At 32.5% G+C, this 12,958-nt stretch overlaps 1 protein-coding gene across 1 annotated transcript in view; it reads left to right on the top strand.

Annotated features, from left to right (window-relative positions):
- Nlg3 (Neuroligin 3) overlaps window positions 1-12,958 on the top strand; it is a 781,379-nt gene that overhangs the window by 760,041 nt on the left and 8,380 nt on the right. The window contains exon 8 of the mRNA XM_076398792.1: window positions 8,346-8,458. Within this exon, the coding sequence (XP_076254907.1) occupies window positions 8,346-8,458 (113 nt within the window). The remainder of the gene's footprint in view (window positions 1-8,345; window positions 8,459-12,958) is intronic.

The following is a 12,958-nucleotide window of genomic DNA, read 5'->3' as shown; positions in this document are numbered from 1 at the left end:
CAAGTGTCATATCCCAGAATTTAATAAAATTAATAAATTAAATAACTAATAAAGTAGACATACTATAAAATAAAAGAGGAAACTTGCGCAACATACAAATTAGCTGACACTGGGGCTTTATAGTGTAGAAAGACAATATGCGTTCCAGCAATTCAGTTCCAGCAAGAGATTCACATAGAGGAATGGGAAGAAATACAATAAACAAATAGTTTAGAAGATGGACAACACAGTTGGTTATTGTTCTGTGACAGATTGGAAAAGCACAGAAAAGAACATAATTTATTCTCTTACTTAGTTTCTTAAAAAACTTTCTCCATTTGGGATTACTATAGAGATAATTTTTTCATCGCCAAGCAATCAATCGAATGGAAAAATTCCTTTCTTTTCTATTTAGATTTAAATTATCCTAAAATGGTTAGATGCGTTAAACTTCAGCGAGCAGTTTCCCAAAATCTTCGTAAATGAATTTTATGAACTAACCAGATCATTCTTTCCCTTATTATCTAGCAAAAAGAGTTATGGAACATGCTATAATACTGTTCAAATGTGCGCTACAGCTTATCGCGGTGGCACGCGAACGAATAATTCCAAATGTCAACGACTTTGCCGTATAAACTCCTCCATTGACAAGATGAAAAAGTACGGACTAGTGTCATTGAATTACAAATTATAATCATTTCTTAATTTTTCTCGTTTTGGTGTTAGATATTTATTCAATAAATTACGCATTTATTTTATTTAATATTACAATGGGTAGACCAAGTAAAGGTGTAGAGCGTATGAGAAAAATAGGAATAAAGAAACAATCAATGAAAATAAGTAGCGTTTCAGATTCCAGGGTCCGCTGACTAGTCTAGGTGACTTGATAAATGTTCTAACTAAATAACAATAAAAAGTTATTGTCCCCACAGGGAATCGAATCCGCGACCTCTGTTTGGGAGCTAAATGCTTTAATCGTTACACCATAGAAGCAATATATGTCTACAATATTTCTATGAGGTCTTAAATGCTTATATCTTATATGCTTTCGAACGACTTCCGATTTTCCGTCACATCATCTCAGCAATAATATTATACACAAATATCTGTTTTAGATAAAAAATATGTGAACACTTTGTACGTTGAAACTTAAGCTTTTCACTCGATTTCCCCTTTTCCCCAACAGATCCCGATTTGGTTACAATGGGACCACCTCGGAAGTGTAATCTTTCGAATAAAAAAATTATTTTGAAAATCGGCCCACAATCGATGAAGAAATCGGCGAACATACATTCAAAAAAAATATATATACAGCCGAACATAAACCCTCCGCTACTTACATTTATATTAAGTTTAATTTCAACCACCAAATAATATCTGAAGATTTAAAAAAAATTAGGGTATAAAGTAATCCGAATTAAAACAAAAATTCATTCATTTTTCAATTCATAACCGTTTAGTAACAGATCAACTGAAAAGTGATACACTGATTATAACGACCCTCCAACTTTTCGATGCCATTTTTGTAGTAAGATTTGTCCTTTGCTCCAAAATAGGCCTCATTTTCGACGATTACCTCTTCATTCGACGAAAATTTCTTCCCAGCGAGCATTCTTTTGAGATCTGAGAACAGGAAATAGTCGCAGGAGGGCAGATCTGGAGAATATGGTGGATGAGGAAGCAATTCGAAGCCTAATTCATGGATTTTTGCCATTGTTTTCACTGACTTCTGACACGGTGCATTGTCTTGGTAAAGCAGCACTTTCTTTTTCTTCAAATGCGGCCGTTTTTCGGCAAATTCGTCCTTCAAACGGCCCAATAACGCGATGCAATAGTAGTTGTTGATGATCGTTCTTTTTTCAAGATAGTCAATGAAAATTATTCCATGCGTATCCCAAAATACAGACGCCATAACTTTGCCAGCTGACTGTTGCGTTTTCCCACGCTCCGGAGCGGGCTCATCGTGTGCAGTCCACTTGGATGACTATCGATTGGACTTCGGAGTGAAATGATGGAGCCATGTTTCATCTGTTGTCACATATCGATGCAAAAACCCGAGTTTATTACGCTTGATTAGCTTCAAACACTGCTCCGAGTCATTAACTAGCCATTGTTTTTGATCAAAAGTGAGCTGGCGCGGCGCTGGCTTTGCATAGAGCGTTCTCATACCGAAATATTTGTGAATGATATGATATACACGTTTAGTTGATATCTTTAGAGTGTCTGCTATTTCATTATATTTCAATTTACGGTCATTCTATTTCAATAGTTTTGTGGATTTTTAAAATGTTTTCGCCGGTAACAACCTCTTTTGGGCGTCCACTGCATTCACCGTCTTCAGTGCTCATTTCACCACGTCTAAACTTGGGATACCAATTGTTGATAGTTAATTTTCCTGGGGCAGTGTCCGGGAAAAGTTGCTTCAACTGTATTTTTCCCTTCAAAAACTATATGTTATCAACAAGCAAAATTCCTTTTTATCCATTTTTTTTAAATAACAAAAGTTGCTTAACTCAAAATGATATAATTCACAAACTAATGATCCGACAGCTATCAAATTTATACACGCACTTTTGAAGACATAGGAAAAGTAGTAATAAATTAATTGTAATTAAGATTGTACTAAGCGTATCTAATAAAGATGTTATAAAAAAAATCTTTTGAGGGTTAAGGCTAACTAAAAAACATATGGATTTAATTCTAGTAGTAACTAACTTTTTAATTGTCCTTTTATTGGTCAACCCCAAAATTCATTCCAGCATAACTTTTTATGGATCCTTTGCCATATGACAATTATACTTACTGAACATAAGGAAAGGGAAAAATAGAGGTCCAATCTATGATAAAACTCAATTTAATAATAAAATTCATAAATAATTTAGTGCATTTAGAAGTACAATGATGCGTTTATGAATTATGGAAGAGAAGAACAAAGAGAGAAAGTTATAGAGAGGAAGGAATAATTTGTGAAAAAACTTCTATGTTGTCTTAAAAAATGTCTTATGTTGGGTAGCACAAAGTCTCAGTAAACTACAAGTAAGAATCTACTCGTTACGAGTTTACCACTCAACTGTTAAAAAATTCTACTGACACTAGCCCTGTTCAAACCTTACATATGGCTCCAGAATGTTGGTATCGATGTGCGTCTATTCTGGGATGCTAGCAATGGCGGCAGAACCCATAGAAAAGAAAGAGAAGAGATCCCATCACATTAATTTCGTATCATAATTTAAAGTTTCTCAGAAAGCATGAATTACCGAAAAATGGTCTAAGAACCTAATTATTTTTCTCTTTTATATCTTTTATTTCTCTTTCTTTATTTCTCTGAACGATTAATATAGTAAATATAATTTAAAAATAACTAGATCTTCTAATTGAATCTTGATAATCTCACCATATACACAGCAGGATTGAATAATGAGTATACCTTCATATGTCAATGACGACTGTTCTTCTAACTTTTGAGGTTAGGATTGTTGCAGCAGATCCACTTTTCATCGCCACTCGAAATATGCCATAGAAAATTCGTCTTTTTTGCCTGGCATGCAATAAAATCATGATGCTGAAAGGGTTTCAAAAAGCATTTTAAATAAATTCATGTAATAGTAATTTTCTCACCTTCTGGACCTTTTCCATCGCATATAAACTTCTGGAAACAGTTGATTCGGCAAATGCTAAGCTGTTACAAAGTTTTTTGAGAGCTTAAGCTATGTTTTCGTTCAGTAAGTCTAATTGAATGCACTAATACTTAAATTTTATCCGTCATTTATCATTAACATATATATTAACATATATAAGAGCAACAGCGCTATAAGTTTCTAAAAATATTTAAAAGGCAATTTTGAATGTTCCACGATTAGCCTCTGTTTGCACTAAATAACTCAATAATTCTAAATTGAAAAATGCTATATTATCTAAAGAAATATCAATCGAATTTAACAACTAGATTATATTATTAACAGTTGCTTACATTGAATACATGAGTTCGCATTTTTACTAACATGTGTCACTGATCAAAATACATTCAAGTACCTAGTGCTTATTTCTAAAATTATAAATAATATCTATCCCCAATACTCAAACAAGCAAACTCGCATTCCACAATTTCCACTATAATAAAATATTACTTAGTGTTAGTAAGAGCATCTGTTATGTTAGAAATACCATACCTAATAACATAATCATTTAACCACAAATATTCATTGTGAGAAAATAAGGGAATTAATCAATTCTAAAAATCCAAGCCGACCGTTAAAGGAGAAAATTTTCGAAATGGCGAGTCGTTTACTTAAACAAAATTCGTCTTGCTTGAAATACGCTAGTTTGAATATGAAGTGCCCAGAATAGACGAAAATAAGTGCCGTTCATTTATCATCATCAACCGAAGCGAGAATAAATAATTGAAAATCATTTATTTTCACAGCTTACTTCCCACCAAAGTAGTGTTTGCTTCTTGGCTTGGGATTTATATAAATTGAGACGATTAATTGTTGGCCCCTCTAAAATATATTTTGAAGTGTATTGAATGGATAGGAATTATTGAAGAGTTCTTAAAAAATTATATAGTATCACGGAAATTATAAAATCGATGAACGTCGTGTTGAAAAAATAATTAATTAAGAAAATATAGATTCAATATAGAAGGTTTATCATTATTTTAGGTCTAATAAATGGTACAAAATGACCTTTATTTAAATGTGAATATATTATGTCTTCTTTTTACTAATTTCGTATAATAAATATAAAATATCATATAATGTTATAAAATATATGAACACTCAATATAAAAACAAAACAATTCTAACACATAGGCATGAAAATACGACATCTTCAAATCATTTTGTACTTGCACATAACTAATGGAGTCACCATAAAATACCCGAAGAAGTTTAACAATTTTTAGGAAAACATGCTCTGCTTTCAATACTGTCCAAAGTAATAGTCAATATATAGAGTCAAAAATAGAATAAAAATTAACAAAAAACGACAATCGCACACTTTCCACGTCTAACGCGCTTTTCCATGAACTGATGAAGATGATGATGATGATGAAGTGCGAAAATCTACAGAACAGCAATCCAAAAATGGTCTAAATCTCATCTGATCTTATAAATCAAGCTTGTCATGTGATATGCTGTGAGATTGAAATATGATTGGGTATTAATATGACTAGTATCAATAAGATAATGCATGATCATTTGGTCGTAAGATTTGATTCTGACAAATTATCAAAAGCTCGTAATAATTAACATAAAGAAATGTTAAGAAATTACGTTCAACTGTATAATATCAATACAAGTGACGAATCATGGATTAACCCTTATGCATAAGACCAAAACAAAAAAGTATCGACTGTATGGGTATTCCAAATCGAGCCAAACCTAACAAAAGTTGATCGCAGAAGAAACGCTGTGAGATATCCAATTTTTTGCCAATATCCAATTTCAAAATTCAAAATCTAATTTGCCAAAAGCCATCTGAGAAATGCGAAAATAGTGAAGGGAATTCTAGTGAAAAGCGGATCTCCATGACATTTTGATCTCTATGACATTAGCAATGGAATTTTTGAACGGCCAAAATATCGAATTAATTGATTAGCCGTAAAATCTTTATTGAACACCCAATGACCTTTATACCTATATATGAAAAACAAATTATAAGGTCAAAGGTTTTCAACGTCCAAAGAAGCGGTTCATCCATTCAAAACACGTGGTTTGGAGTTACCCAATTGTAGCGGAAAAACTGTACCGCAAATTGCCGTCGGAAGGCATGACAACGCGGATGGACAGCACTTAGTTTTATTATGCTTTCTTAATCATTTTTGCGTTATACTGGATGAATTTAAAATTGTTTTTGGCGTTGAAAACATAGCTATATTTCAAAAATCGCTTGATTAAATCATTTTAAGCGTTATCCTTCAAATATTTTATGAATATCATCTAAAAAAATCTATAGAAATGTATCTAACAAGGAAATGGCCTGACGAACCATACAGAAGATTGGATAAAATTGGAAATGATATTTTTTAAACAGTTTTTAACTTGTCGCGCAACAAAATATTGAACATTGTCATGGTGACAAATGTGTTATACCTGGTTGTCCAACCTGGATATATTCAATTTAATGAGTTGTTACTGGTAGCGTTCCCGAAGAAATTTTTTTTTTGTTTAGCTGTAATGGCTCATAATATAATACACAGTTCTAATCTGACCAGATTACATCGCAGCATGAGTACCTAACAAGTCAATTGAAAAGTCCCCGGCCTGACACATAGATGGCGCTACTAGAATTAAATCCATATGTTTTTAGTTAGCCCTAACCCTCAAAAGATGCATGTCCACATTTGACAGCAGTCGTATCATTAGTTTGTGAATTATAGCATTTTGAGTGAAGCAACTTTTGTTATTGAGAATAAAAATGGATAAAAAAAATTCGCGTGTTGATAAGATTGCTTCTTGAAGGGAAAAAATACAGTTGAAGCAAAAACTTGACTTGATCCCGAGTTTCCAGCAGCTCAAGAGAAATCAAGCATCGAGGATTGGTATGCTAAGTTTGAACGTGGTCAAATGAGCACCGAATACGGTGAACGTAGTGGACGCCCAAAAGAAGTTATTACGGACGAAGACATTAAAAAATCCACAACATTTTGTTCGATTTTGTTTGAATGATCGTAAATTGAAACTGAATGAAATAGCAGACAATCTAAAGATATCAACTGAATGTGTACATCATATCATTCACGAACATTCGGGTATGAAAAAGCTTGGTGCAAAGTGGGTGCCGCGCGAGCTCACTTTTGACCAAAAACAACGACGAGTTTGTGATTCGGAGCAGTGTTTGAAGATGATCAAGCGTAATAAACCCGAGGTTTTGCGTCGATATGTGAGAATGGATGAAACGTGACTTCGATCAACAGTCATCCGAGTGAACTTCACACGATGAACCCGTTCCAAGGCTTGGGAAAAGACAGCAGTCGGCTGGCAGGGTTATGACGTCTGTATTTTGGGATGCGCATGGAATAATATTCATTGACTACCTCCATACCTACCATTGACTCGCCGAAAAAAGACCGCATTTGACGAAAAAGAAAGTGCTGCTTCACCAAGACATTCGAATTGATTCCTCATCCACCGTATTCTCCAAATCTGGCCCCCAGCGACTATTTCCTGTTCTCAGATCACAAAAGAATGCTCGCTGGGAAGAAATGTTCGTCGAATGAAGAGGGGATCGACGAAACTGAGGCCTATTTAAGAACAAATCGTATTTCAAAAATGCTATCGAAAAGTTGGAGGGTCGCTATAGATAGTGTATCACCCTTGAAGAGACTTATGTTGAATAAACAATAATAATTTTGTCAAAAATATGTGTTTTACTATGGTAGGCCGGGGACTTTTCAATTGGCCTGTTATTTGACTATAGATGCACAGAAATAACATTTCGAACATACAATATTGCCTTTAAACACTCTTAGCTTTAATTTATATGGCGCCCAGTTTATTTGCTTTAAATCATTACAGCCTCATTTAAAAATATAATAAGAGAGATAAGATATTGTTGCTCTTTCTTCCATTGGACATGGATGAAGACATATACATAACACCTCCAATTTCATACCATTTTCACATTCTTCGAATATTTTCAGCACCAAAAACAACCTCAACTTTAAATCGATTCGAAAATATGCAGGTTTCTTCAGGAAATAATACCCTTCTGCTAAAAAAATTTAAAAGCGCTGTAACTATATATTACTGTACGTCTAGGTATAAAATTAGGAAATTACCCGTCACTATGATTTTTTTTTACAAGTCTGTTTCAACAATTCGATTCAACGAATAAAGCTAATTGTTAATTAATATTCAATGTTTTAACTAATATTAAGTTTCACACCAATTATGTATCTATTATACATAAACATCAAAAAAGCCAAATTAATTTAAATTCATAAATGAGATTTCCTAAACATATGCAACATATTAATATACAGTTCCAAAACAAAGTGATAATCTCTGTCTGAATCCTGGTTAAGTCGACAAAGGTCTATTATCCAAAGTTATAGTAAACAAAAGATCACCATCATATTAAATATCCCGCATTGCTTACGTTCTTAGAGCCATAATGAAGGCATTTGATGCGATTAGAGCATGTTGGGCGTTAAAGTGCTTTTTGATAAACAAAGGGAATTGGATTTTATCGGTCTCTTACTGAACGTGCTTTTGTAATTAAACTGGCATTATTCACTCTAATTCATAGGTAGACCGTGGGGCTGCAATTTTCAATTATGCATGTGTTGGTTATCACTGACATAACAGATAATAAAATCGAATGATATTATTATTTCATTTCATGTTTACTTCAATATGTTACAGGAACCCTAACGAACAACAGGATAGCGACCATAACAATAGACAAGATCGAGCTAGGCTTAAGAACGTTGAATGGACTGCATATGAGGCTGTACATAAAAAATATTTAAATTTAGGTAAGTTAATATTTTGGAACAATGTACAACATACCTGAGCGTGTTACTAAAATATGTCTTTATATATATATATATATATATATATATATATATATATATATATATATATATATATATATTATATAATATATATTATATATTATATATTATATATTATATATTATATATTATATATATATATATTATATTTTAAGTTATGAATGACCGTAAATTGAAATCGAATGAAATAGCAGACACTCCAAAGATATCAACTGAACGTGTACATCATATCATTCACGAATATTTGGGTATGAGAATGCTCTGTGCAAAGTGTGTGCCGCACGAACTCACTTTTAACCAAAAACAACGACGAGTTGAAACGAATGATTCGAAGCAGTGTTTGAAGATGATCAAGCGAAATATACCCAAGTTTTTGCGTCTATATGTGACAATGGATGAAACATGGCTCCATCATTTCACTCCAAAGTCCAATCGACAATCACCCGAGTGGACTGCACACGACGAACCCGCTCCAAAGCGTGGGAAAAGGCAACAGTCGGCTGACAAGGTTATGGCGCCTGTATTTTGGCATGGAATAATTTTCATTGACTACCTTGAAAAAGGAAGGACCGTCAACAGCGACTATTACATAGCGTTATTGGACCTTTTGAAGTACGAAATCGCCGAAAAATGGTCACATTTGAAGAAAAAGAAACTACTTCACCAAGACAATGCACCGTGTCACAAGTCAGTGAAAACGATGCCAAAAATCCATGAATTGGGCTTCGAATTGCTTCTTCATTCACCGTATTCTCCAGATCTGGCCCCCAGCGACTATTTCCTGTTCTCAGATCTTAAAAGAATGCTCGCTTGGAAGAAATTTTCGTCGAATGAAGAAGTGATCGCCGAAACTGATACCTATTTTGAAGCAAAAGACAAATCGTACTACAAAAATGGTATCGAAAAGTTGGAGAGTCGCTATAATCAGTGTATCACCCTTGAAGGAAATTATGTTGAATAAAAAAAAACTAATTTTGCCAAAAAAGTGTGTTTTAGTATGGTAGGCCGGGGACTTTTCAATTGAACTATTATGACCGCCATAACCTATTAACTTCGACCTGGTCTTATTGAAAAACTTGATTTTTGAAATTTTAAAGAAATGGCTGAATATGCCGAAAGATAAAGAAGATTTTTTGTATGTCAACATTCATTCATTTACTAAGCTGAAAAGTGTTTGAAAGAGCAATATGTTTTTAAAGATATCGGTAGTGGATAAAATCAAGAGATACTTTAACTAAACAAACTGAAATTTTTGTATTAAAAAAATCAACAGAAAAATAATTGAAAGGCACACTAGGTTAAAAAAACAAAATAATTATTGTATGCTTATATTGTGTTCAAAAATTAATTAATGTCTCCATATCTGAACTAACTATAACAATTGCTTAATTCCAATGCGGATGTAGGGCCCCATTCATTTTATATCTCTGTGGTCGGAACAAAATTGAACTTGAAAACAATTCGATTTAGAATAGCAAAACAGAATGGAATTTATGTAACAGCTCGTTTTTTTCATCTGCGCTTTATTTTGAAAAAGATGGAAATATGTAGATTGTTTCTCTGTAAAAGTTTGTTTAAAAATATGTTTGTGAAAGAAATGTAACAAAGCCTATACTTAATAATCGAAATTTGATCAAAATGAAATGGCTTCTTTATACATTAATTATAAATAATAACATAAAATATAACATCTTTATTGATCAAATGTGCCTTATATACACACCGTAAATGTTAATAAACATCGGAAAAAAAGAATTATTTAAGAACATGAGAAACCAATTTGCATTTTTGTCAAAAATATTTTATCATATAACTATGAGTACTGCCAAAACGTAGAATATCTAGAAATCAAATGGATAGATCCTTGTTTTCATAGAAATATTGTAGATGATTTGAAAAGAAATGGCTAAGATATCGAATTAAACCGAAAATTTAATATTTCATAAATCAGCTAAATACCTCAGCATACATCACAATGGTAGGTTAAATTGGAAACATCATTTTAGATAAAAATCACAGCAGATTAGACTCAAAGTTAATCAACTGTAGTGATTAGTCGGAATATACTCTCAACTTAATGCCAGCAAAGTGGAAACAGTACTGGACAACGCGCAGGATATCAGAAGATTGAAGCGTACCAAACCACACGAACTTGTTTAGTGTATAAGTATGTTCTTAACTTTAGCTTAAGCAGTTTAATTTTATTTTAATTTGGGAAATATAAACTGATGTATTAATCTCGTACTCGCCTTGCTTGTGTATTAATGTAAATACAACAGAACAGTGATAATAAAATAATTTGTAAATTAAGATTAATTAGAGATTATTGATTGATTCGAGTAAGTAATAAAACATTGAATAAATAAAATCAACTTTTAAAAGTATTGATGATGATGGGTAGAGTGTGCTTAACTGGTCATTAAATTGAAGCAATTTTAAATAATGACGAGCCGCCTTTTTTACAACAAGGGTTTCACCTTAGAGATCATACCGGAAGACATCCGGTGCTGGGGTTCTGGGCTAATCTTTTATCGGGTTTTATACTCTTACCCTATTGACAAACACAAACATAAATTTACAACCAACTACTATCGTAAAGTCCACTATTATTGCACCAATAGAAGAATTGTTCCGTTGCCTTGTCCACTTCCTCAAATAAGACGACAAGATGAAATAAATTAAAATAAAAAAACTAATTATAGGTCAATTCAAGTATCTTGGAACTAAAACAACCATTAAACAAAATAGAGCTCATAAGTTTACAATGGAAGGGGAAATTTACAAGTATCAGCAATTTTTTTAATTTTTTTTTTTAAACTAAACAATATTTTTAAAACGAAAAATTTTATAGATTAATTCTACAATTAAAAACCAGTTTATAAATAATTGTTAAATAAAGTTAAATTTTTTAGGCAGTAAATAAGTACACGTATAGAAGATATATTGAAAAGTATGAAAATTAATTATATTAAGAGCAGTGTAAGAACTAAGTAGATGGAAAAAAATGAAACTGGGAAACTCGCTTAAAATTCTAAGCCAGTTGCCCGCTCCCAAAGTGTATCACTGGCAACTAAATTATTCACAGCGTGGACGAAACATGAAGGTAGTTGCACGAATATTTTATCCACAAATAATAGAGCTTCAAAAAGCTAGGAAACAAGGAGCTGTTATGAAAAATTAATAATGTATTAATATTTCCGCAGAATTAGTATTTATGACCAGAACAAATTTACAGCACAGGATAAACTGGATAAACAATGAATAAATAATGTTTTGTAATAAATAACAACTGTATGTTATAAGCACAATTATAATTTAAATATATATATATATATATATATATATATATATATATATATATATATATATATATATATATATATATTTAATATATAAATAGATATTAACTGAGAAATCACTAATGATAGAGAATGATAAGTTATAGTCAAGTAGTAGTTTTGTGTAGCAAGTAGTAACAAGTGATTCTAAAATAGAATAAATTAATATGGCTAAACTAAATAATGACAAAATACCTAAATAAGCTACAGGCGATAGATGATATGAACAAAATCATATTGCAAAATGATATGAGCACCATGCAGTATAGTATATCTTGTTGCAAGTTGGCAACAGTGCTTCCGTGGCAATAATGGGACGCGTATGTATTGCTCAGTTTACATGCCATGCCTTGTAGGATGTTTACATGATCAAAGTCATCTTTTGTAATGCATTAGTTTCAACATAGACAACATAGACATAATAGACAACAAGGCGAATACGGGATTAATCCGTACCTCAGCATGTCAGCATATCCCAAATTAAAATAAAACTAAACTAATTAAGTTACACTATTCAAATTCGTGTGGTTTGGTTCGCTTCAATCTTCTGATTTCCTGCGTCTTATCCAGTAACTGTATTACTTCCACGTTGCTAAGATTTACTAACCATATTTCATATTTTAAGGCGAAACATTATATCACTTCGTGTATCCATTTGATTTCGAGGTCATCGCGCAGCTCTTCTTTGGTTACGCCGCGATAAGCACTAATAATTAATTAAAGGACGTTCTTTTGGGTACGTTGGATTACTAATTCGTTTGATGCTTTAGTGCAACCCCACATTTTCACTCCGTAGGTCCAAATAGGCTTTATAATTGACTGATAAACCAATATCTTTGATTTTAGATCAGGTTGAGAGTATCTTCCGACTAACCAGTACAGTTGCTTGACTTTGAGTCTAATTTGCTCTGCTATCTGTTCCACATGATGTTTCCAGTTTAACCTACCATCGAGATATATTCCGAGGTATTTAACTGATTCTGCTTGAGCAATTGGACATCCGACAATCCGATTTGATATAATTAGGTTTTTGTCATTTTGCCGCAACCCAAAATTAACATGGACAGATTTGGAGCTATTAAGCTGTATTTCTAGTGTATAGTTAATTTGTAGATATTGTTGA

The sequence above is a fragment of the Rhynchophorus ferrugineus genome, unplaced genomic scaffold (genome assembly GCF_030347505.1).
Source record: "Rhynchophorus ferrugineus isolate W39M unplaced genomic scaffold, kcgeb_rfMv2 rfM3, whole genome shotgun sequence".
Taxonomy (NCBI): domain Eukaryota; kingdom Metazoa; phylum Arthropoda; class Insecta; order Coleoptera; family Curculionidae; genus Rhynchophorus; species Rhynchophorus ferrugineus.
This window is presented reverse-complemented; position numbering and strand designations above follow the sequence as displayed.